Source organism: Puccinia triticina, chromosome 4A (genome assembly GCF_026914185.1).
Source record: "Puccinia triticina chromosome 4A, complete sequence".
In the NCBI taxonomy this organism is placed as follows: Eukaryota; Fungi; Basidiomycota; class Pucciniomycetes; order Pucciniales; family Pucciniaceae; genus Puccinia; species Puccinia triticina.
Window position 1 is genome coordinate 4,717,525 of NC_070561.1, and position 26,749 is coordinate 4,744,273.

At 46.4% G+C, this 26,749-nt stretch overlaps 1 protein-coding gene across 1 annotated transcript; it reads right to left on the reverse strand.

The window, feature by feature from the left end:
• Nucleotides 1-14,650: 14,650 nt before the first annotated feature.
• PtA15_4A546 (uncharacterized protein) lies at nt 14,651-15,151 on the reverse strand (the record flags this gene model as incomplete). Its single annotated transcript, XM_053168441.1, has 3 exons — nt 14,651-14,901; nt 14,964-15,044; nt 15,115-15,151. The coding sequence occupies 3 exons, from the start codon at nt 15,149-15,151 to the stop codon at nt 14,651-14,653; spliced, it is 369 nt and encodes a 122-aa protein (XP_053019650.1).
• Nucleotides 15,152-26,749: the final 11,598 nt, after the last annotated feature.

Genomic DNA, 26,749 nt, shown 5'->3' on the forward strand with positions numbered 1-26,749 from the left:
TCCAATCTTCTTTATTGGAATGTCTTTTGCACCGGTTTTGTTCCAGTGTTTTGAAAGAACCGTTATGGCCGGAAAAGGTTGAATGTGAGATGAACATTCCTTTTTGGGAAGTTGCACTCAAGAAAGCGTGCCTCGAAGACGTCTATAAGGATGTGATACAAGGGTTTAGATTTGGTTTCCATCAAGGGATACCGGTTCACAATTTAGGGTCTCTCAAATGGTACATACCAGCCAATCATAAATCAGCAGAATTGGCGGCGGAGAAGATTACGAAGTCGTTTGAAAAAGAAGTTAAAGCAAGAAGAATGTTTGGCCCGTTCTCGAGAGAACAATTGAGCGCAAAATTCAAATTCTTTAGATCCTCTCCACTTGGAGCAGTGGTGAATAACGACGGGTCTGTAAGACCAATAAACGATTTATCTTTCCCACGCAACGACCCAATGATTCCTTCGGTGAACTCATTTGTTAATTCGCATGATTTCTTAACCACGTGGGACGATTTTAAGATAGTAGCAGGATTTTTCAATAATCTTCAAAGACCAGTGCTGCTGGCTCTTTTCGACTGGGAAAAAGCGTATAGACAAATCCCGACTCACCCGTCTCAATGGCCTTTCCTGATCGTTCAGGATTTGTCAGACAACTTATATATCGACACTAGAATCACTTTCGGCGGGGTCGCGGGTTGCGGATCTTTTGGGAGACCGGCGGATGCATGGAAGGAGATTATGCAAGACAAATTCGACCTCGTGAAGATATTCAGATGGGTGGACGATAATCTGTTCGTCAAATACGAAACATCTAATACGGATATGAAAGATATAGTAGATTATTCAACTAAATTGGGGGTCCAAACAAATGAGGAGAAGTGTTCACAATTTTCGGACGAACAAAAATTTATAGGCTTTATTTGGAATGGAAGACATAAGACTGTGCGACTACCAGAAGCAAAGCTGAAGGAACGGATCAGTCAAGTAGAAGTTTTTCTCATTGAGGTCAGAATTTTCTCATTTAACGAAGTAGAAGTTCTCGCCGGGCGCCTCAATCATGTGGCATACATATTACCACAACTACGAGCATATTTGAATGGCCTCTATAAATGGATGGCTGAGTGGAAATACAAATTCGCAAAACGATCAGCCCCTCGAGAAGTACTTGAGGATATGGAAGTATGGTACGATCATTTGAATGTTTTTGATCACACAAGGTTAATCCCTTCGAGGACACCGGTAAACATTGAGTGGGTTGGCGATGCGAGCACAAGTTTCGGCATTGGAATCAAGATAGGCCGTTTATGGTCACAACTGAAACTCACCAACAACACTGGTGAGGAACGTCAGAATATTGCTTGGTTAGAGACCGTTGCGATTCGCCTAGGCATCCTGATGCTCATACACGCAAACCGGATTCAGAAAGGTTCGAATTTGATTGTATGGACAGATAATAACACGACACTGGCGGTGATAGAAAACAAGAAGTCAGGGGATACAGCGGTGAATAACGAATGGAAGATCATACAGAAATTGTTGATGAAAGAACAAATTGATTTAACGGCGAAAAGGGTCAAGTCAGAGGATAACAAGGCTGATGCGTTGTCAAGAGGCATCAGGGGTCCGCATAGGGTGTCGAATAGGAGTGTTTTCCCTATCCCTAACGATCTGAATCACATTCTGTACCATTTTGATATTTAAAAGGGCGATACCATTGTTGTTTTCACGAGTTCTTCTGTCTTTTTCGATTGATTTGTCCAAGACTATCTCTTTCCGACACATCGATTTCAACTTTCTTGCCATCTCGTTATTTTTAAACTATTCTCATCAGAAACGTAAGAATGAACGATCCGAGGTGGGAGTCAAAGTTGAGGGCATTTTTGATGAATGGCAACACTCCAAAGACGTTGAGATCGATTGATAAGCATATATTATCGAACTGGGCTATGTCAACTCTACTAGGTTACAATTGCGCAGTCAAGAAGTTCCTCGTTTTTAAAAACCAAACGACCTCGGGTGATTTCACTCTCCCTATCTCAGCGGACGACGCGGAAGAGTTTTGTTTTTGGGCAGGTCGCAGCCTGTTCACGAACAATATACACGCGATTAACTCCACTTCGGTCAGAAACTACATCTACGGCCTGAAAGCCTGGCACGCTTTTCATAAGAAGACTTTTCCGGTGGTATCTGAAAAGCGGATCGACCTCATTTTGAAAGCATCTCTGAAGGTGGACGCGATCATGCCTCCTAGGCAGAAAAAGCCAGCAATAATGCTGAGACATCTTGTCTGGCTCTCGAACGCACTGGCGACGGGGCCTGAAGCCGATTTAGCAATACGAGATTTGATCCTAGTTGCGTTTTGGGGAATGGCGAGGTTGGGCGAGATCACCTACGCAGCGGGAGACGGGGAACTAGATAAAGAACACTCAGTCCTCACGTCCGACACTCGTCAAATGGAAACTAACGTCGGAAGAAACATGTACATCACCGTGAGGAACGCAAAGACAGCTAGTCCGGGTCTGCCCCAAAAACTCGTCCTACACAGCTTGAACAACATGTTGTGTCCGGTGGCGGCGATAGAACGTCGCTTGATAGAAGCGAAAGGTTCCAATACGTCCCTTTTTGGTTATTACGAAAACGGAGCGAGACACCATCTTACGAAGACGGGAGTAATACGGCGTGTACAATTTTTGCTGCGGCGTGGTCGTTTTGAAGTCCTGACGGGGCACTCTTTCAGAGTTGGGGGCGCATCGCTCCGAAACGCACTAGGCGTCTCCATCGAAGACATTTGCGAATTAGGACGTTGGAAGTCTACTTGCTATAAACTGTATATTCGCGAGTACAGTAAGGACGACCTAGACTCGACGAAGAGACTTGTGGTTCATTTAAACAACCTTTGGAAGACATAGATTTGTTGGCAGCAGTCGCTTTTGTGTTTCGTGTATGAATTATAAATGAGGATTAGGGTTTCGCGCCAATGGCTCAGGCTCAATTAAAACATTCCTACCCTGAGATTTAGGTGTTTGCCGTGCTTACCCTCCTCAATTTTTACATTCACAAACAAGATTGAAATGCGCGCTGTACTCTTCTAGCCTTAAATTGAACTCAGGGAATGACAGAGTTCAATTTCTTCCCTAGACTCGGGCGAACTGAGAAAGGAATTCATTTTTTTCCATTTCCTATTCACCCTAGAAGATAGTTCGAGATAATAAAGAAGGGATAAAACAAATTGTTTTAAATTACCTTTTCTCACATCTTCGAAACGAGTACTAGAAGATAGTACCTCACGCGCGGAATGGATGGTGGAGGCCAGCAGCAGCAGGAGGAGGACTACATATTTACCATTGTTAGTGGATTACTGAACAAAGTATGTACATACATTGCTGTTTATACATTCCCCGGGAGACTCCCCTGGGGGAAAACAACAACTACAGATCGCTGGGAACATCATCATACACACAGAAGGAGTTGAAGCCAAACTGGTCGTACCTCATCAGTCTTTGACTGCGTTGGAGGGGGGCCCATAGGTCTTATCGGGTGTCTCATCCCCTCATGTGTAAACGGAAAGGGGCGTCCCTTTGTCCCTTCCTGAAGACACGCCTTTGGACTTTGGACGACGAATGACGTCTGAGCTCGTCTTGGCGCACGAGGGCCGTCAGCAGTGGGCCGGGCCACAAACTTCTCCAACAAGCGTTTGGCAAAACAGCATCCATCCAATGCTCCCAAAGCATTGTTTGGATTCTTTGCTGCTGGACACGCGACTTGTTCCAAGCAGTTTTTGGCAAAACAGCATCCATCCAATACTCCCAAAGCATGGTTTGGATCCTTCTTGTGCAAAAGCAAGCTGGCCCCTGGATGGTTGTGAGTACTTAAGGAGCCAATTCTTCAGCTCTCAATAGACATTATCACCAGCCTGCAGTCAACCCCCACATGTCTAACTCACTTCTCCACAGGGTACTGACTGGGCCAATAACTGATACAGCCACTCATAATGTCAATATGCACACTCACTACCTCACCTTGATCCCTGCCACAAATCCAGAAAAATTTATCAGGGCCCCCACAGGACCAATCATCCTCAGATTTGAAGCTTCATCCAGAGCTCCAGGACGTAAGAATTTCAGATCAATCGATTCAGCACTACTGATCCATGCCGGTACTTGTGATGCAATCAGGAGAGCTCTGGAACATGTAAGTTGACTTGATTGAGGTTTTAAAGTTACAAGTGTAACCACTGATAGTCTTTGCATCTGTTGCTTCAGTGTGCTACAAACCAGGAAACCCGCCTGGAGAGGGTGGGGGAGAGTGCTGCTCACAGAGATGATCTCATTTGTAAGCCCCTTTAGCAACTCCAGACCCCCCTTTTGCTGATGTGACTTGATATGTTCCAAACTTTGAGGAAATAGTTACACTAGAGGTTCCCCATGAATTTTCTGAACCCTTACAAAGACTTTCACAAAACCTGCCCACAGCAGAATTTTGTGAAATTTCTTGTAAGATTGAAGTTAACCTGGGTCCAAATCCTGATTTTCACCGTGAACTCAATCATATCAACCAGAGCATCATTCCACAATACCTCTCATGTGTTATGGATAATGCATTGCGTAACTTTAAAACTGTCTTTGATTCCCATCATATTCAAGTGAGCATTCCACTTGCCTGGGTCATTACTTGATACTCAGCCTTACTTTTCACATGATCTGCACAATTCTCAAGGAATTGGTGGATATAGCCTCACACAGCTATGAAAGTACAGGCCCTCCCTTTGCTCAGGTCAATATGCTTGGTTTGGGAGTTAATCCTCATGGGCATAGATTTGTGAGCCATTTTCTGGATATACAACAAAATGTTATTTCCAATGGATTGATAATTGATTTTATAGGGACCGGACCACCAGCCATCTGAAGAAATGAAAGAATATTTTGCCATCCAAGTATTCAAAAGTCTTCTTGGGTTTTTGTAGTTCCTATTTCATAAAAAAACTAATATTATTTCAACTTTGAGGTTCACAAGATCCCACAAATCATATTCATAAACATGCAACCCAACATATCATCATAATTTTTACTTCATGTATTTTTAAGGCAGCACAAAATACATACAGCATATTTCTTGTGTCTTCCAAGCATATATTGAGCAGTGAAAGCACCACCCCTGACAAGTATTGAAATGCAGTTGCCTTAACCAGTGTAAGCATAAGGCTTTCATTTAGTTCAGAGGCAGGTGGGTAGGCAGTAGAGCCTACCCCAAGCTTGGATCACCGCAGATGTAAGCAGATGAATCCTGTGAAGTTACACACCTATGGGCAACAGCCTCAGTCTCATAAATTGAGAAAGAGGCCATGTGGTGGCCTAGCCGGTTTTATTTGTGTGTTTTCTTGTGATTTCTGAATCTAATTTTGCTGTTTCTTAGGTTTTGATATGGTCAAGGATCTTCCAGTTGAAGTGTTGCATGTGGTACTTCTTGGAGCAGTAAAATATTTGTTTGCTGATTTCATGAAGACATTGAACTAAAGATGGCAAGCAGGTACCTGTTGGGGGGTACCTGCCACCTGTTGGCGGGTACCCCTCACACCCGTGGAGTGGTGCCGGGTCCCTGATTTCTCAGACAGACAGGTACCACACACGGTTACCACCCAGAGATACTCTCCATCCCCTTCCAAGCCCCCGCCCGGATGGGAAGTCCGCTCTGGAATTCCCTGCCATCCCCGTCCAAAGCCCCGCGCCCCCTGCCTCCCCCCCCCCCCTATAGCAAGTCCAAGCCCAATATAATCCACATTGATATCCAACCACCAACCACCATGGCCACCCGCAAGCAAAAAAAACCAACATGCCCCTTGAATCATCTGCCTCACCCCCTCCAAATGACCACGTAAGCCAACCAACCAAACTCCTTCCAGAGAAGAACCTGATACTACTCCGTCTAGCACTCAGCCGCCTGCGTCCAGAGCACGCCCTCTCACTGACAAGGAAGAGTTACGTGAGTAAAATTATCCTCTTTCTATTTCAGTATAGCTGGCTGGTTTTTTCTGACTGTTTACTCACATCCAGGAAAGGCTCAGAAAATTGCCAGGAATGCCGTTAGTAACAGCTACATATCTTATGCATTACCTGAGCTCTCCAATCAGCTTGACAAGCATGGCCAGCGAATGATTGCTTATCCTTGCCAAACGTAAGCTTTTCTCTGTTTGAACTCTCTCTCCCAACGATATATTTAAGTTAACATCCTGATTCAGATGTGGAACAAAGATCAACCGCCCAACGTCCGACTCATCTTGTAGCAACTTACTCAAGCATGCTTCAATCTGCCCCTGGAAAAAAGCTGAAGTGAAAAGCAATTCCAATCTGGCCAGTCATGGAGTTGGGGGGACTGGAGACATCAATCCAAAAGAGGTAAGTATCTTGATCAGATTTGATTGTAAGAACACTGAGATTCAAACTACCCCCATATATGTCCCCCAACTCTGTGCCATATGGTGTTCCGAGGCAGCGAGGCCCTTTTCAGCTCTGTCCGATCCAAGCCATCTTGCAATCCTCCATCCGACAGTTGTCAAGAACTTACCATGCAGACGGACGGTTTTGAGGGACATCCATATGCTATACTCAGCTGTACAACAGAGCTATCATTCTGTTTTGAAAGTGAGTTGGTTTGTTTCTATCTTCATTTGATATTATCTTAGGCACACAAAGGGGCCTTGTACTTAGGTGTAGATGGGTGGCAGTCCCCCAATGGTTTCGACATCTTAGGGATCATGATCTACCGGTTAGATCATCATGGAGCTACAGATACCAATGCAACACTAGAGGCAATGCCTCTCAATTTTATTTGTCTCTCACAAAATCACACTGGCGAGTACTTAGCTGAGATGGTCCGTCTGGTAGTTGAGAAGTTTGGGATTCCACAAAAGGTGTGATTTCATTCAACTGTTCTTTTTCTGCTTTTGAACCCTCCAAAGGCTGATCTTATGTACTTCAGATATGTGGGATAGTCACCAACAACGCCTCCAACAACCAAGTAATGGTAAATGAGCTCAAAAAGCGTAAGTGGGCTTGCTTCCAAGGGGAGGCACAGTGGGTACGTTGTTTTGCCCATGTGCTTAACTTGATCGTCAAAAGTATCCTCAGGCCCTTTGGAGCTCAGAAGAAAGAAAATGCATCAAATGATCCAACAGCAACAACAGACCCTGACGACTCAGATGGTTTAGAATCATCCGACTTGGATGCAGCAGAGCAGATAAGGCTGTAAGCACAACTCTGCCTTAATTTGAATTCATCGCCTTGCAGGCCTGATTTTTTCTTTTCTCTTAGCTTCACCCGCAAGATGGATTTCCAATCTGATGAAGAAGATATTGGAAGCAAGGGTGATTCTATCAATGGACATGACTCGGATGCTCAATTGCTCAATCTGGACGACATTGATACAATGAAGAGGAAAATGATTGCTACACAAGTGATTGCTGTAAAATATCTCTGGCTAAAGTAAGCCCGACCTCAACTCTGTTTGATTGAATGAATCAGAACTGATACCTTGTTTTTCAGTTTTGTGCAGTTGCTAAGAAACTGAAGCACTCACCAAACTCAAATGCAGAGTTTTGTGATATCTGCTGCAAATTGGGGTGTCCAACTCCTCATACTGTTGAGCGTGACGTATGCACCCAATGGAATTCTACTCTTGTGCAACTCAGGGGCATTATCAGATGCAAGGACACCATGTAAGTGATCCTTTTCAATGTTTACTTGCATATTTAAAGCTAACTCTTCCCCCCAGTCTTGAGTGGCAGCGGAATAAACGGCACGGCATCAATCGGAAGTACCATTTGAACACAGCTGACTTCGACTTGGCACACAACTTGGTTGATGTGCTCAACCTTTTCTACGAGATCACACTTCAAGTGTTGGTATCAGGATTGGATTGCTTAGCCCACATTGTCATGTTCATTGATCAAATAACCAAGCACTTATTGACAGCAATCAGTGGCTCTAATATCCACCAGCATTAAGGAATGCTTGCCGACTTGGTTTGAAAGTAACCAACAAGTATTATGCCCTGACCAATACCTCCCCGCTTTATCGGATTGCAATTGGTATGTTTCAGTTTCTTGTCTAAATCTCATTGATTGTGTTTGATCTAACACATTTCAATCCAGTACTTCATCCATCTTTTAGGGACGAGTACTTCAAACTAGCAAAATGGGAGCTGGAATGGATAGCTGAAGCTATACAACTGAATCGGGATATGTGGGTAACATTCTATAAGCCTCAATCAACAGATACAACCCCTGTGAAATCATCAACAATCAACACAAGCTCCAAGGTAATCATCTCAGGATTTTGACTCTATCTTGCCTCGTTACTCATATGTACCTTAATCTTCTACAGCCTAGGACCAGCATGCTTGCAAGGTACTGCTGCTGCAGCTCGAGGTGGCCACCTATCAACTGACCCTTTGGATGTTTGGCTTGCCGGGGGTCTCATACTGGATGGTAACAAACACGTAAATACGCTGAGGTGGTGGCTCCAGCAAAAGAAATCAGGAAAAACTCACAGCGGCCTCTTGTATATGGCACTGGACGTTTTGAGCTGTCCGGGTGAGTTTTAAACTTACCAAAATCAGTGATTGATCAATTTAACTGATCATCTGAACGTCTTACATTCAAAGCAACCTCTGTTGATGTCAAGAGAGCGTTCAGCTTTGGGCGCGATTAAATTACAGGAAAGAGGCACAAGCTCTCAGCACAAGATCCAGAGGGGGCCTAAAATCATGTAACATACAAAACACAACCAAACATGTGAAATGGAAAGGGGACAGGGACTTTACTGGGGACTGGGAAAGAATACTTTACTGGGGACTGGGGACTGGGGACTGAGTACTTTACTGGGGACTGGATACTTTACTGGGGACTGGAGACAGAATAATTTACTGGGGACTGAGAACTGGGCACTGGAAACTTGACTGGGTACTGGGGACAGTAGGGGAATGTGAGCAAACAGAGAGACAGATATTCCAACACCCTGTACTCTCCATCTTTACATATTTCATCACAGACTAACTTCTCAGATGTGAAGAAGCTAAACAAAGACCAGAGGAATATTTACAATCCAACTGGACAATTCAACAATTTCCTTCTCACAAATTGATTGGTCCAAGATAGTCCCCCTGAGGGGGTGATTCACAGATGTAAAAAGAAAAAGAAAGGAATAGGTGTCAGTGAAAGTGAAGAAAACTGAGGGGACAAGCCAACTGCAAACCTTAATCGTCCCGAAAGCAGACTGGGGTCCAGAGATGGGCGGATATATGAAGTTTATCAGAGTTAAACATGATCCTCATAGAAGTTGAGATGCGCAAGAAGACTCACAAATGCCTGATCTTCAAACATAGTTTGGAGGATCTTGAGAAGGAAACCACATGCAGGAGTTAAAAGATGTATTTTATGGTAAGCCAAATCCCTGATTGCTTCTTGTGACCAACACTCCCATCTTCAACCAACACTCCCATACTTGTGACCAACGCTCTCATCTTCTTGTGACCAACGCTCCCACCTCCCAGATGCCATGCACCCATGTCTTCTGGGTTCATCCGTCCCAGTTTAGTGGGACCATTGTAGAAGACATCAAAGCCCGGCTCCCTCGTGAGGTCAAAGGCACCTGCAGTGAGCGCTGGCACCCCCAATCTTTCTGAGTGAAGATTCTAACCATTTTGAATCCCCAGGCGCGTTGGGATATATCATTGACGTCATCAAAATTGACAATGTGAGTGGTGGGAGGGTACCACCTGGACTAGGGTCAGCAAGATTTGAGGTTACATATCAGGCACTTGTGTGCAGGGTTTTCAGGGAAGAAGTCGTTGATGCGCCTGTTACCAAGGTCATGCCGGTGGGCTTCTTTGCTTACATTGGTCCAGTGAAAGTCTTCATTTCTGAACAAGTGAGTCAGCAATCTGCTTCTCAACAACCCAGCCCTTATGCTAAATGCAAATATTTTTTTCCCAGAACATACCTTCAGACCTCAAGTTCAATGCCAACATCAACCCGCCCCGTTTTTCCTCGGAGGAAGATCCAGCAATCATTGCAAGGGGGAACTCAGACGGCTGTCCTCCTTCCAATATCCAGTTGTAGCTCTTGTGAACCCGCCAGGTAACCAATGAGGTGCTTAACACCCTTCCAGTGGTTGACGCCAGGTTTTGCGGAGAAACGCGCGAGAAGGTTCACGGCAAAAGCTATGTCGGGCCGAGCTCCTACTGCCAGATAACTTAAAAACCCCATGATTGATAAGTACAGTGTAGAATCTGATTCCACACCAGAAGGGTCAGTGATAAGCGCAAGAGAGGGTGGCAAAGGAGTCCCAGTTGTCAGCACTTGGTCCCAGTGATCTCAAAGTACCTGATCCAGGAGCTTAGGTTGCCTCAGGTGAAAACCCGTTGCTGATCACTGTACCTGCAGTCCAACGATGGACTTGATCCCATCTGACCATTTGATCTGAAGCACGCCTTTCAGATTCTTTTCCAGGCGCCGCAGTAGTTTGTCCAAAGATCCGGTCACTATTCCATCGTCCACGTGTGTCCAGACAATGCCAACTTTGTTCTGATGCTGAAGTGTGTAAAGACTGTTATCATACTGACTTGCGCTGTAGCTAAAGTTAGTCAGGATCCCTTTCAAATGTATCCACCAGCTGCAGCGCACGGCTTGCTTCGTGCCATATAGGGCCTTGTGCAGCTTCATCGCATACCCTGGAGGTAGATTCATTCCTTCTGGGGCCTTGGCCCAGACTTCTTCATTGATAGGTGAGTTTAGATACGCCGCAACAAAATCAAAGGACCGGACTGGCCAATTGAACTTTGCAGCCAGCGTGAACAGCAGCCGAATGGACACAAAATTTGCAGTTGGCGCAAACGTTTTGTTGAAGTCATATCCTTCTATCTGGGTGAAACCATTAGCGACGTACCTGGCTTTCCACCTGATCACCTCCGACTGGTCATTTGACTTTTTGGCAAAAACCCAACGTCCGTCCAATGGCGTTCAACCTTTTGGACATGACAGCGCCGGCCACACCTTCATCCTGAGGAGATTACTCAACTCCTCCTCGATGGTGAATTTCCATTTGTCCCACTGCGCCTATTTCAAAGCCTGTTTGTACGTCCGCGGCACTGATGAAGCAAAAAATGAGCAGTCCTGCAACAACTTATCTACGACGAGTTCCTGTTGTTGAACCAAAACATCAGTGCTGAAATCACCCAGCATCAGTTTATTCATGGCAAAATCTAGCTTGTGTTTGTTTGGCAGTGCTTCCTGATCTGGTATATCAGTCACTCCCTTCTTTGATGGGATCTCAGGCAGAACAGGGATGATCGGCGATGGGAGAGGCAAAACTGGGGAACTTAGCACCTGCGCTGAGGGGCGCTTGTCTTTCCATTGAACCACCACCAATGCCACAAGTTGATTGGATTCTGGGATCCAGAAAATCCACCCTTTGCTGTCATCACAGCTCGCAACGACTCGGCCCTCTAGTGCCTGATTATCCAGTTTCTTGCCCTTCTCCACGGGAATGTGTATGAAACCTGTCTCACCAAAAATCCAGGCTTTCAATTGTAAAAAGCTTCCCAGGGAGTCATCTCACCGCTCGATTTGCTAGGCAGTTGGTTCAGAGTATTGCTGGCCCAGATGTAGCCAAAACCCCAGAACGACTTGTCCAGCTTGCTGTCAATCAGTAGAGTTCAACCCATTTTGCTAAGTGTCCTGCTGTATCGCTCAATAGCCCCATTTTGATAATGGTGGTAGGGTAACGCACGTTCAGCTGTGATACCCTTATCAGAAAGAAATTGTAGGAAAAATGTACTTTTAAACTTGCCACCGTTGTCGCTGCGGATGGTCTTGACCTTATCCACGGTGCACAGCTCCCACCGTTTGATAGTCGCGATCAACAGGTTGCAGGATTGGTCTTTTGTCTTCATGACTTTTGCCTCCAAATATCCCGTCCCAAGGTCTCTGATCGTTAAGACAAATTGTCCCCCGTTGAAAGTTGCGACCTGGAAAGGACCTATGATATCACACGATATAATAGAAAGCCTCTTGAGATCTCTGTCAGTAGTTGTTAGCCTATTCTTCAGCACACTTTTACTGATGGCGCAGGTCGCGCATTTGACCTCTCCCCTAGGTAGCACACGCGGTAGGCCTAACACCTGTCTGAACTTGCAAAGCCTGCGGATCTTTCTCAAAATAGCGTGCCCGAAGAGGCAATGCCAGTACATTAGCGTCTTCTCGGCTGCTGTCAGCTCTTTACCACTCAAACTCTCAGCCACTGGCACATCGACAGGTATAAGAAATTGGGGTTTTAGTTGCAATCGCTCATGGGTGTTAATAGGACAGAAAGAGGGAACAAATTTTGTGTTTTGACAGGGAGGGGAAGCAGGAACAGTTCCTTGCACAGAATAGTTGAGCAATGGTAGCGGGAAAATCCATTTGTTTTGTTGCGCAATGAACGGACACGAGAAAAGTTTTGAACCTGTCTTGCTGTAGATGTCATAGCAGTCACATTCTACGTTGTACGTGAAATATGAGTTAGCTTTGCAGATCGCGGCCAAAGATATAAGTGTGGTCCTTGTAAGCTTACAGTAAAGCACGCCGTGGATAGTGACACGTTGGTTGTCCAAACCACTGAACTGAAGGTCTCCTTGGCCAGTTATAAAGGCAGGACTCCCTTCTGTAGCTACTTTAAGGGGAACAGGGGACGGGAATGAGCAAAAATTAAAGAAAAAACAAATGTCACCACACAGATGGTGGGATGCACCAGAATCCACTATTGGACCCTTGGCCATTTCCACATCAATTTGCCCGAAGTGAATGTTTGCCAGGTCGTCTGTCAAATCGCCCAGCTCCACAATCCTGGGTCCTCCCCCTTCACTTGTTCCCTGGACATCAGCCTCCGCCATCCTTGCGAGAGTCTCACACCACTCCATCATGAGTTTTAAAAATTTATAATAGAAACAATTTAAGAAAAACTGGCAGCTTTTTGGTGTGTTCCCTGAAAGTAAATATTAATATAGTTTCTGAGAAACCAACAGGGTATGGGTTCAAAAAGAAGTCAAAAATCATGATCTTCAAAACATGAGGAACTTTGGTAAAGATTGAGAATAAATTAAACCTTATCATTAGATTGGCCTTGTTTTCAGCGTAGGTATGGCACAAATTTTACACATACATTACACAATACATCAAGTATTGTTCCAGGTCATTTCAGAATATTTTGTGGCAGACATTAAATTTGCCTTCAAACCCGCATCTACATGAGATCAAACCAAATCTATGACTGAGTTCAGAGATGGAACTTGCACGCAGCCTGTCTGACTGGGGGGAATCCCTTCCGGTCAAAAGGGCTGTAAACCCTACCAACTGGAAGGAATACCTTCCAGTAGAAAATAATATAAATAGGGCGTCCATTTTCACCAATGGTTTTCCCCCACGCTCCCCCGCCTGGGCACTTCAAAGCCACAGGGGAGTTTCAAAGGCAACGGGGGCTGAGGGTACTGGTTAGCAGGATTTGCGCCAGCCCTACTGAGTTGGCTAAAATCATAAACTCATGGTTTCAGGTTCAATAAACAGGGGAAACCCATGAGTTACAGGAATTATTAAACTTAGATGAGTTTGATAATGAATAAGAAATAATCCTGGAAGCTATTCCTCAGGGTTCTAGACTACAAGAGGACGCCATAGAGATCAAGATCAGTTCAATAAAATGCTACTTTTTACAATAAGACATAAACAAAATATAAAAGAGGAGTTTGGGATAAGTAAGGATAAAATGAATTTGGCAAATTGCCATACTTTTCTGGAGTGGACCTCTTTTTAGCTGTTGGTAGGTATGTACTATATAATAGGTGAGAATGGTGAGAGCTGAAAGGCTAAATAAATCATTACAAATAAGTGTTTTATGGAAGATTTCTTAGGCAAGGCTGAAACGCTGCGCTGCACTACAAAAAAGCAGTCTTTTAGCGCAGCGCAGCGGGGAACCGCTGCGCGGTCAGCCCAAAAAGCAGTAGCGCAGCGCCAGTCCCGCTGCGCTACCGCTGAAAATAGCGGGGTCCCGCTTTTTTCCGGACCCAAGAAGCGGTAGCGCCGCGGGCGGGGCCACTCCTTTCAGCGCCGCGCAGCGGCCACCAAAACAGCTGCGCTTTGCGCTGCGCTTTTTTGGCTGGCAGCAGGGCAGCGCTACGCGGCCAGCTCAAAATGCGGTAGCGCAGCGATGGTTCCGCTGCGCTACCGCTGAAAGTAGCGGGTCCCTGTTTCTTGCCAGACCCAAAAAGCAATAGCGCAGCGGGCGGGGCCGCTACTTTCAGCGCAGCGCAGCGGCCACCAAAACCGCTGCGCTGCACTTTTTGAAGCGCAGCGCTTTCACCCTTGTCTTAGGGTTCACTTCTGAAAGGTGCATGTTTCTGCTTAATTAACTCCAATTCTTCTGAACAACCTAGGAAAATTGACATCGGTTCAAACCATTGTGGCGTGCGTCGTATTTCATTAAACCGCCTGTATGGATTTTTTGGCAGTGTTGAATGCTCAAAATTTGGTAGATATGTGATTTGGGAGGTACAACTGTCCCATTGCACATTCTCAAGCTTCAATATCTTAAGGAATTTCAGAGCTACACTTTTCATCTGTCAGGGAAGAAAATTTGTCAGCCTTGCTCAACAGGGACCCAAGATGAGATACATACTTCAAGAAGTTTCCTGGCAATATATTTTGGTGTGATTGGCTTTTCTTTGGGGTGTCTTCCATTCTGGATGTTGGCCAGTGCCGTCATGCGCTGGATGCCGGCCTTCCCAGTGGTAATTTGCTCAACAGTGATTTTACTCTTGGTGATGTACTGGATGGCTTCCATTGCATCAGCTACATCCCAATACCACCTTGGGCCCCCTGATGTTTCAGCTGGCCAACATTCAGTAGTCAACATTTCTGTCCTGTAGATCAATTAAATTTGTTTCACTCACCCTGGGGATGACCTTTACCAGAGGCACTATCACTTTCTGGCCTAGGGAAGAGACCATCTTGATCTTCAGTTGGTTTGTAAGCTATGATGGAATCAGAGGAGTGAGAATGTCAGTTGGAAGGGGCATTATTTGGCTAAGCTGATTTACTTACATTCTTCTTCCCAATCAGCTTGGTTACTTTGTTCCATTGCCCCAACCTTCTTATCCTCTGGACAATCAAGTTGTCCCAGAGAGCGGCTAGCTTTGAATTCCGCCTTCAACCCTTCTATTTTTTTCATTGTTGGTTCAAAAAAACGTTCAACAAGCGTTGGATTGGTATCGCTCTTGAAACGCAAGTGCCACTTATTTACAAGAAACTGCTCCAATGTCAAAAGAATTAGTTGTGCAACCTGCCATCATCACTCAAACAATTACTCACACGTCTGTTCGCCTCCCCAGCCATATAATTAACAATCATCAACTTATGGTTTTTCTCTTCCACACTTAAAATTGTTTTCAAAACTGTTCCCTTCACCCCCTCACCCCCTCTCTTTGCGTTAGTATCCCTGATTTGGATGAGGTCAATGGATTCCTGGGATTGCAAGGATCAGTGCCCCAAAATCCAGGCTATTAAAATTAAGCTTCTTGAAACTCACAATGTAATGGGTAGCAGAATCCCTTTCTTCATACAGTGACACCAAACGTGTACCAGGAAATGAAGTAATCTTGAGAAAATAACGAGCCTCCGCTCTGAATTGGAATCAAAATCAGTATTTCATCTTGATGGGAAGATGGTGATTACAAACTATTTGGAGAGCTTACTTTGATCCCCAAAAGGTGTACTTTTTTTTATCTGTGCCAACGACAGGCACTTCTTGGCGTATGGAAGCAAGCTTGTACTTGGGTATTGGGGTCCCGTCCAAGTCCAACTCCAAGGGAGATTCCATATTAAGGTTTTATGTTGATCCTTTAGTTGATTATTGGATGATATGATGACCCAACAAAACAAAGTCAACACAAAATCAAAATTCACAGGTGGGGGGTTGATTGACAAGTGCCGTTTTGCAGAGGAAGAGGAAACTGCTAGGCCAAAGCTGAATAATTGGAGCGGGGCCAACATTAGGTCCTCCTGATAAGCCTCCCACTGAGGCTTCAAAGATGTCTCTTGGGAGAGGCCACAAAACACAACCCTCCCCAGAAGGTCTTCTCTAGCGTCCACTTTGGCTGTTGCTTTCATGGTACTTGCCGCTGGTCACTTCATTACAGTTCCCTGCATCAAGTGCGGGAAGAGAGGCAATGGGGGGGTTTCCCCTTCTGAACTCAACCAGGGAAGAGGAATTGAGCAGCAAAAGTATCATCTCTATTCCGGCAAATATAAGAGTTCAGGGGTTCAGGCGCCAGCCTGAAAACCCCTAGACCGGGTGTGAAATCTAGGGAAAATGACTCTGAAGTGGGGCCGGGTCTGGTGATCTGAGGAAGGAGTATGTAGCAAGTACTTTCCAACTCCTGCTTGGAGGGGTATTGCCATATGAATACCTTGAGACGGGTCTTGGGTGTGCATGCATGACGCGAGCTGCTATGTACATAGCAGATTGTTATGTTTTACTTATAACATGCATCACTGCACCAACAGATACATAATATCTGTATTGGTCCGAGGGGAGCACCGGGCCCGGACAGTATATGTACCGGTCACCCACCAATATGATGTTTTGGTGGGTGACCGGTATGTTTATGTAGAGGGAACACTGTTGTTTCTTCCGCTGGGACTGATATGGTTGTATCGGTCCGAGAGGAAGGAGGGCAAGCCTCTTGGACCAATATGACATATATCAGTCCAAGAGGCTTCATGGCAATGGTGGATGACTGGGGGTGGAAGGGTGAGCTTACCGGTAACACCTATTGGGTTTCTTTTGGTTTGGGTCAACAGTTGCCGCACGAAGAAATGATGGTACAGCTAACCCAAAAGAGCTTGTGACTTTGGCCGCAAACTCTGAGAGTTTGTGCCGCAGCGGTAAGAGTTTTGCGCAGCTGCAGAGGCCTGTGTGCGCGGGCCGTGCTCGGGGAATCCCCGGGTGTCCCGCAGGAAGGCGGCCTGCCGCCAATCCACATCCAGCCTGCCACCACCAACCCACCACCCACCACCGCCGAATCCATTGACCCACCGCTGCCAAGTCCATCAACGCCGCCACCGCCACCCGCCAACACAACAAGGGGCGGATTACTTTGAGACGCCCGTGGTGACTCTCTGCTTGTTTACCTTCCTGCCTACTCCCCCAACAAGAACCCAATAGAGAAAGCCTTCAGCGTCTTGAAGGCTAGCTTACGACAATACGGAGAGCTTGATGAAGGAGAAACTGACGGGGAGGCCATTGAGGTCTTCACAGCTGATCTTATGAGAGGCCTTTTCAGAGGCTGTGGTTACACCGAATGAACATCTGAATGTCTTTATCCCTTTTTCATCTTTCCGTCATCTTTTGCTGCATTCCTTTCTCCTTTTTCTCCATTGATTCACTCTACTTTATATTTAATTCATCTACACAAATTTTGTATAACATCATTCAAACAACTTTGTCTTCATTCATTCCTAACCTCTTTATTTAAATTGCAATTCACTGTCAATTGCAACAATTTCCAAAGAGTGAGATTACAGTGTGATTACAAAAACTCCAAAGAGTGTGAGGAATAAAATACAAAGTTAAATGATGTGATTTGGAGCAGAAAAAAATACATGATTAAAAGAGTGTGATTACAAAATAATTAAATGAGGATTACAAAATAATGAATAGGAAAGGCTGGGGGAGAAGAGGAAGAAAAAAACCACAAAAAAACTACAAAAAAATACAAAAAAACTACTTATTGTGAGTGTTCATCAAGTGAGTTGCATACTTCTTTGCGGCGGAGACAGTTGAGCGAGCTGGGCCTTTGGGGATTTCTTTGCTGACAAGCTCGGAGGCCTTGAACTCCTTGAACATAGTCTAATGCGTGATCCCAAGGGTGCTGATCCCATCGGCGACTTGAGGGGATTCTGGATTGACGTGGGCTTATTTGAGGAAGTCCTCAATGCTGCTGTCAGGAGGGGTTGTCGGGGGTTCTGGGGTGCTGGAGAGGTTCTGACCGGGGCCGGCATTCATCCAAGGTGGCATGGCCATTGAGGTTGCCATATGCATTGGATTGAAAAACATGCCAGGTGGCATTGCGAGGCCAAATGGTGTGGGGTATTGGACCCCTGCAGCCGCGGGCAGAGGTTGTGGTTGCGCTGGAACTGGAGGTGGTGGTTGCGGTTGGTCCTCCTTGGTCTTGAACTGGAAGCTGTCAGACTTTGGGGGGATCCTAAGGGTCACTTGGCCAGGGTTTTGCCTCTATCAAAATGATTTGAAACATTGGATCAGCTCAGCCACATGTGTCAAGGGAATGGGGAATGTAGAACTTACAATTGCTTTGGCCCACATAGCAATCCACATTTTGGAGTCATTTGGAAGAATTCGTTTGGGTTTTTGGGATTGATGAAGACGCTGGTTTCATGGCTTCCAGTGAGGTGTTCGGCAGGTTCGTGGATACAGCCAAGCTCTTTGACCAAATCAGTGAGCGACGCAGCTTCCTGTGCACCTGCGGAGGGCCCATCGGCCGGATCTTCAGCAGCGGAGCTGGGACCTGCGTGCATGAGCCTGAGGTGTTTATAAACAGACTCTTTCTAGGAGTTCACCCAACGTCAGAGAACTACATATCTTTATTGGAGGGGGGGAATTGGGATATGCCCTTACCTGAGCTAAGATGGTTGGATCTCTCTGGACCAAGCGACATATGATCTTGCGGGATTCGGGAGTGACCTCGGCAACCTGGAGGAACTGTGTGAATATTTCAGTGGAATTGAGTTGCTTTTTTTGGGCTGCTGCAAACGTGCGTCCATTGGGGATAATGACATTCCAAACAATACTGCCCTTGGATTCACGTTGTCGGGCATATAATCCAAGCCCCTTGTCTTCATCATGTTGGATCAGGTTGATGGCGGCAGCCTTAAACGTTTCAAGGTTGTAGTCGTGATTGTCCCAGTGGATCAAGAGCTTCCCAGGTTCAGATTTGGCTTTTTGATATTGGGAGCTGACAGGAAGAGCTATGGTTCGTCGCTTGCGGGTGTTGATAGGAGGTGGGCCAGGTTTGGGGGCAAGTAGCAGGAATTCAATACCAATGGGAACCTTGGGTCGGCCAAAGGTTGATCCTGGCCAATCAAAAGGAAGCTGACGGTGTTGTTGAGATCAAGCAGCAGTTGGTTGAGACAAACTTAACTGGCTTGATTGGCTTGTGGTCGGTGACACTGGCAGTAAGCCCGAGAGCAATGGGTCCAGTTGTGATGTTCTTTCCTGGCTTCTGATGAAGGCTTCACAGCGGCGGTTGCGCTCCTCGACCAAATAGGAAGTCCCATCAAAAAGGGTTGGCACGCGTCAGTCTGCAGGTGGTGTCAGCGGGTTGTGGAACCATTCACTGTATTCAGAAGGTGAAATCAAACGGTTGCGGGAGTGATTATCCATTGTCAAACTAGATTATTCTTGGAAATAATCAATGTCAGTTTAGACCTCATCTGTCCAAGTTGTGGCATTGAAGGTCAAAGCAGATCTTACAGGAATACGCTCTGATGGGTGGATGGGATCAATTCGATGGTTCCAATGGCTCCGATGAGCTTCTGTTTAAGGTTCCAATAAGCTGCAGTGGTGATTTGACAACGGTCGGCGTTGGGTTGGTGGTGGCGGCAGGCAGGTTTTGGGTCGGCAGTTAGCGGTGATTGCAGCGGATTTGCTCTGAGTCACCGCGGGCGTCTCAAAGGAATCCGCCCCTTGTTGTGTTGGCGGGTGGCGGTGGCGGCGTTGATGGACTTGGCAGCGGTGGGTCAATGGATTTGGCGGTGGTGGGTGGTGGGTTGGTGGTGGCAGGCTGGATGTGGATTGGCGGCAGGCCGCCTTCCTGCGGGACACCCGAGGATTCCCCGAGCACGGCCCGCGCACACGGGCCTCTGCAGCTGCGCAAAACTCTTGCCGCTGCGGCAAAAGCTCTCAGAGTTTGCGGCCAAAGTCGCAAGCTCTTTTGGGTTAGCTGTACTGGGTTATTTATTGTGTTTTCCGAATAGCTTGGAACAAGATGGTTTTTTATTTTTTATTTTATGCATTTATTCCAAGTGGCCAGATTATCTTCTGGCTGAAGTATCCCACCACCCTCATATCCCTTACAGCTTGTGTAACGGGTCCGGTTCTTGGTCGGCCCCTCCGTTGGGGCGGAGGGCAGTGTCCGTTTGCATTGGTAATGGGTGGGCTAGGTCAACAATGAGCTCCGGTTCAGAATCTGAACTCGGTTTTTACTGAACCCTGCTTCAAGATCATCTTCCAGAGGATGATGGCTTTGAGTTCTGGGCTGCGTCTGACACCTGTCAACTCAAAACTTGGACTTGATATGAAAAATATGCAATCTTCATGGATCCACAAAAAAAAAAAAAAAGAAAGGTTCCAAGCTTTACGGAAAAGACAATATGTAATCTCACAGGGTAGCTTGGGCTGTTCACCGATTTCCGCGGCCAGACCAATGACGTCATTGGTCTGGCTCATGCATGATTTCATTTGTCTGGCTCGGTCTGAAAGGGCTCTTTGTTCGATTGGGCTGTCAGCCTGTGGCTCTGGTGCGTGTCAGAGCCCCTGCGCGCAAGGGTTCACCGTAACCCAGTCCTACAGTTGCGCGCGGCAAATCACTGTACAACATGTTGCAATTGTAACCACGAAATACCTCGTCACAGAATGGTGTGGATGAGATCATAAAAAGCTGGTGTCACTCAAGGGGTAATCCAGCTTTTGGCTGATTTAAATAATCCCAGATAAGCAAAGCTGTAGAGAAGGGACCTATCCCTCACCAAACGTCATTTTCCAGCATTTTCCTTAATCAGTTAAGTGATACCCAGTACCTTTCTTTGGGAGGTCTTGTCTCAACTCATGAGTCTATGGTACTTCAGCGGCAGATATTTACATACGAAGCAGTACAAAACTTCTTGCTATGGATAAAATAAAGGAATCTAGGCAATCTGCAAGACCCAATTCCTGTACTCAAGGACAATTTCATGTTAGATTGAGCCCAGCAATAGAGCTGAAGATCAGAGCTCGCAGTCCAAACCCACAATGAAAGATTGGTCAATCATGTAGCGCAGGAACCAGTTGGTTAACGGTTCTTCACAAGGTAATCTTGTCTTTGGGAGTCATGCCATTATTGAATCATGAGCCTTCACGTTTGAATAATTACATGGGTCTCTGAATCTCAATATTCAACGTGAAAGACGCTCTACTGCCTTAGGTGCAAGCAGGGCTTATGACCAAAAGGAACATGTTTGCGTGAGGCTATCTTGGAAATAGGCTTGCAGTTTCTCCGCTTCCAATTCACAACTCCCCACAATATGTAATTATTTTCTTACTTAATCCCAGCTGAGCACTGGGATCTTGGCTATCTTTCTGTCCGCTCAGTTTCTCTGCATCTTTTTTTGTATTTTTTCTATCTTTTTTTGAAGTTGCCCACTCCTTCAAGTTGGGTTGGCCCTTTACCGTTTTTTCCTTTTTGCACCTAGGGTTTTGGTAGGAAGTCAAGGTAACTGACCACTGCCAACCAGCGGAGCAAACCCAAAATCCAAAAATTGGAAAGCTTATTGGGCATGATGGAGATGGAATATAGGTATTCTGAGCAGACAGGATCAACAAGAATATGCTCAAGCTCACATGGTCAGGAGGAATCATGAACTTGGTTGATACTGGGAGCGCTGTGGAGGAATAACATCCTTCACCACCAAAATTGGTGAATGCTCTCACGCCAACATGTGCCAATAGTTCATAAGCCCCCTCCACGCGGGAGAGATCACAGTGCTACACATCTCTCCCCGGCTAAAAGCTGCTTGCGCCGCAGTGTGGACAGGGGCTTAGTTAAGTTCGGGTTGGCCTGGCTTAGCCAGGCCCCTTAGTTCACCTTGGTTATGATAACTATGGCCCAGCCCAGCCTGGCCCAGGTTTCAGCCACGTTCCTATACTTTCCCTGATGTTTCATGCTTTCTCTCTATTATGCGCGCAACGTTCTTGTACATACTTTTTACTATAAATATGAGGACTTTCTGCCTCTTCCTTTGAAAATCATCCTATTTCTCATCTACATACTTTCAGCTACAAAGCGTCTTAAGCCCCTTTTCCACTGAGCCCATACACCTGTGCCCCGCCCGCCACAGTGGTAGCGAGTTGCTATTTTTTTCAGCCTTCCAAACTTTCTTATCATCTTTGCTCTCACCGACAAATACTCCATACTATCTTAGATTACCATCTTTGATTTCCTATTGAGTTACAAGGAAAAACTGGTTTTTTCCTCCCGTCGATTAGATTAGTCCTCCTGCCTGCTACAATCTACCATCTTTGATAGACTCATTTATCCCTAAGTTTTGATCCTTACGGCACTCAAATATCCTACGTATATCTTTGTTTGGTTATTCCAGATTTTTGGTGAGTATTTTTTTTGATACTAAGGTGAGCTGTTTTCCCGACGATAACCCTCTGGGCGGGTTCAGTGGATTCACGATTGCTCATATTGTTAGCAAGAAAAACGAAGGATCGACGCTGATTGTTGTGACTATTTAAAAATCTCTGAAGTTAGTGTGAGGATTCCAGTCCAGCGCCCGGGCCAAAAAGGCAAAAGGGGCTTGGCTCTAAACCTAACCCTCTCAGGGAGACAGGTCAGTGACCGCTCCTCCTCAGTCTATGCATATGCATATGATCCAGGCGGATGAAGAAGCTTCAAGCTAACTTCTCCGCTCCCTTCCAGCCACGTCAGCAGACGCAGAGCCACAACAGACCAAGCCACGCAAACTACCGAACAGGTAAGTATTGCGAGCTGGTTCAGCAGATGTGACGGATTGACGGCTGACTATGTAGCACTATGGCAGCACGATTGATACCGACCATTGTCAAGGCCCAAACGGCTCCAGCCTCAGAGAAAGGATCACCCCGGCTCCGAAAGGAGGTGAGTCTCCTATCTCTGTAGAGCCCCATAAGATAGTTGCAGGACTGAATCGTTGACGTGTCTGAATACAGACTCCAGCACGATCAGCCGCCTATCCGAGCGCATCGTCAGACGTTAAGGCATTGTCCGAACGGACTGAACGTAAGCGTAATATCTAACTCTGAGAGTTAAGATAGATACTGATGCATTGCACAGTTATCCAGGACCTTCCGAGTCTCCGCTTCACTAGCGAAAAACCCAGCTGCATTGAAGCAGTCCCATCCATTCCCTATACATTCTCATCAACCAAGAGTCGGACTTCGACCCGCTCTTAGGTAACTTTCCTTTCCTTAGAAAGCCTTGTCTGCACCAGTATTGTAGATAGTTGTATAGGGACTAATTGGAAATTCAACTCTTAGTTGTTCCAATTCTTTTTAGATTTACAGTCTCGGTTCTCGAACTCGACAACCTTATTCAAACAGCTAGGAGCGGCTTGTTATGTCCGGCAGATCCACTCGTCAAAACCATGAAGCTACCACCAATGCTACCTCTAACGGCACTTCATCGGATGACAAGGAATCTAGCAAATGCCCCATCTTGGAAGGCGAGAACTATCCGATCTGGCAGCGCAAGATTAGGACGTACCTGCGAGTTAAGAAGCTAATTTCCTGCATCGAAGACCCCATGCCTGAAGAACCCTCTGAAGATGAGGAAGACAGATACGCAAGAGCCTCGCATATCATCGGCAGTCATTTGACCGACACCATCTACAACCACATCATTACCGAGGAGAATGCATTGGACGCCTTCACCATCTGGGCGGAACTCAGCGAGGAGTACGCCTCATCGTCAATCTTGGCCATATACAGGGTCTGGTGTAAATGGGAGGATGTTCAGTTTAACGATGACATACCCAAGTACATCACTGATCTCGAGTCAGTTCTTGCGGAGTTCAGTGCCATGGGCTTCAACATCCCTGCGCAGATTGTCAGTTGCGCCATTATCGCCCGAATCCACAAGAAACACCCGGCTCTTATGGAAACCTTAGTCAGTAACACGGATTTGCTTTCTCAACCTCGAAAAATCATATCCAAGCTCCGGGACATCGCACACCATGATGCTGTGGCAGCCACCAAAGCCGCTTGACTCGATTCCACTGGCAACTCGACCGCACTCGCTACTTCTGCAGGCAATAGGCACAAAGGCCAAGGAGGATCAGGTTATCGAAAACGGAAGCAACCACCTTGTCTAGGTGGTCACAATCCTCTGGCGACCAATCACACTGAAGAGACCTGCTGGAACTTACATCCGGAGCAGTACAAGAAAATTAGAACTGCTGGCACCGGCCTTGTGACGACCGTCCAGCAACCAGCTACAGATCCGATTATTCGCCCGTCCTTCGGCTACATAACAGGACCGAAGAACTCCGACGGCTCTCCACACATGGTTCTAGACTCTGGTGCCAGTCACCATATGCTCAATTCTCTAGAGCACTTTGGTCAAACCACTCCCGTGTCGATCAGTATCGCTACAGGCAACAAAAGTGATCACCAAGAACTCTTAGCGACAGCCAAAGGGGACGCCATCCTGCGATTCACCAATGGTGCCACTCTTGTGCTCAAGGACGCACTGTTTGTACCCAACATAACTCGAAACCTTGTGTCTTTTGTTCAGCTCCTCGACAATTCAGAAACCATAATGCCTGCGCAGAGCGGATTTGAAGTTAAAATTGACAACCTCAGCGCTATAACGGTTGACACTTCAAATCACATTTTTGAAATCGTCGGAATTTGCGATATGGTCTCCGTCCCGATAGCCAATCTTACGGAAGCGAAGCAGACCTCGAAGCCAAATGAACTCGTGAAGTGGCATACTCGCCTGGGGCATGCCAGTCGACAGCGGATTCGGACCGCATTAAAGTTTGCTATCCCAACCGGTGTCACCGCCGCGTGTGATGCTTGCATGAAAGGCAAAGTCACAAGATTGCCGTTCTCCAGTCACTTCAAGCCGGCTACGTTGCCGCTGGAAGTTGTTCATGCCGACTTGGTTGGCCCGATTTCTCCGGCAACGAACGCGGGAGCAAGATACTTCTTGACATTGGTTGACCAGTTTACCGGATATATCAACACGACGATTCTGAAGCAAAAGAGCGAAGCACCGGATGCCATCCTCGAATATCGAACCTTCTTCGAAAAGCAAACAGGTCATGCAATCAGGAAGCTCATCAGCAAAAAGCCGGAAGCGTTTCGTCAGGAGATGGAAGCAGAATTCAAGATCAAGTATCCCGGGGAAGCGACCTTTCTACTCGGAATGAACATTGAAAAGACAGCTGACGGAGTTCAAATTAATCAATCTCAATACATCGATCGTAAACTTCAAGAATTTGGCTTTGAAGACCTCCATCCTGCAACCTGCCCGCTTAATCCCAAGGTATACTTGAAGAAGGCCACACAAGAGGAACGGGATGAATTTCAAGAACTAGGAGTCAACTATCGAGCGTTGGTGGGCTCGCTGAATTATCTTTCCGTTTTTACGAGACCCGACATCGCCTATGCGGTTAGCGTGCTTTCTCAGTACCTCGAACACCCGGGGATTCTTCATTACCATGCGGCAAAGCAAGTTTTCAGATATCTTCTCGGCACTAAGACGTACGGGCTGATCTACAGAAAGAATAAGGATTCAAGGTTACGCGCGTATGTTGACTCGGACTGGGGCAATTGCCCAGATACCAGAAGATCTACTACCGGATATGTGGTGCTAGCCGGTGAACACCTGCTGTCTTGGAAGTCCTCAAAGCAACCCACTGTATCACTCTCCACAGCTGAGGCCAAATACAAGGCTCTTTCGGACTTAGGCAGAGAACTAGCGTGGTACCGAAGTCTTCTCAATGAAATCGGTACTCATCCATCGCCAAAAGAGATCGCAGTGCTTGTAGACAATCGCGGAGCTATTGATCTGGCCAACAGCAAGACTTCTCAGAATAGTTTTCGGACTAAGCATGTGGACATCCGGCTCCATTTCATTCGAGAGCTCATAGCCGAGAAACTCATAACTCTACGCTATGTCAAATCAAATGCGAACACCGCTGACATACTCACCAAACCAACCGGAAGAGTCACCATTAGAAGATCACTGGCACTTATTGGCGTCTATGGACTCTCATCAGATTGTTCAACTCAAACGACTCGAAGCAAGGTGGGCTGTGAGGATTCGAGTCCAGCGCCCGGGCCAAAAAGGCAAAAGGGGCTTGGCTCTAAACCTAACCCTCTCAGGGAGACAGGTCAGTGACCGCTCCTCCTCAGTCTATGCATATGCATATGATCCAGGCGGATGAAGAAGCTTCAAGCTAACTTCTCCGCTCCCTTCCAGCCACGTCAGCAGACGCAGAGCCACAACAGACCAAGCCACGCAAACTACCGAACAGGTAAGTATTGCGAGCTGGTTCAGCAGATGTGACGGATCGACGGCTGACTATGTAGCACTATGGCAGCACGATTGATACCGACCATTGTCAAGGCCCAAACGGCTCCAGCCTCAGAGAAAGGATCACCCCGGCTCCGAAAGGAGGTGAGTCTCCTATCTCTGTAGAGCCCCATAAGATAGTTGCAGGACTGAATCGTTGACGTGTCTGAATACAGACTCCAGCACGATCAGCCGCCTATCCGAGCGCATCGTCAGACGTTAAGGCATTGTCCGAACGGACTGAACGTAAGCGTAATATCTAACTCTGAGAGTTAAGATAGATACTGATGCATTGCACAGTTATCCAGGACCTTCCGAGTCTCCGCTTCACTAGCAAAAAA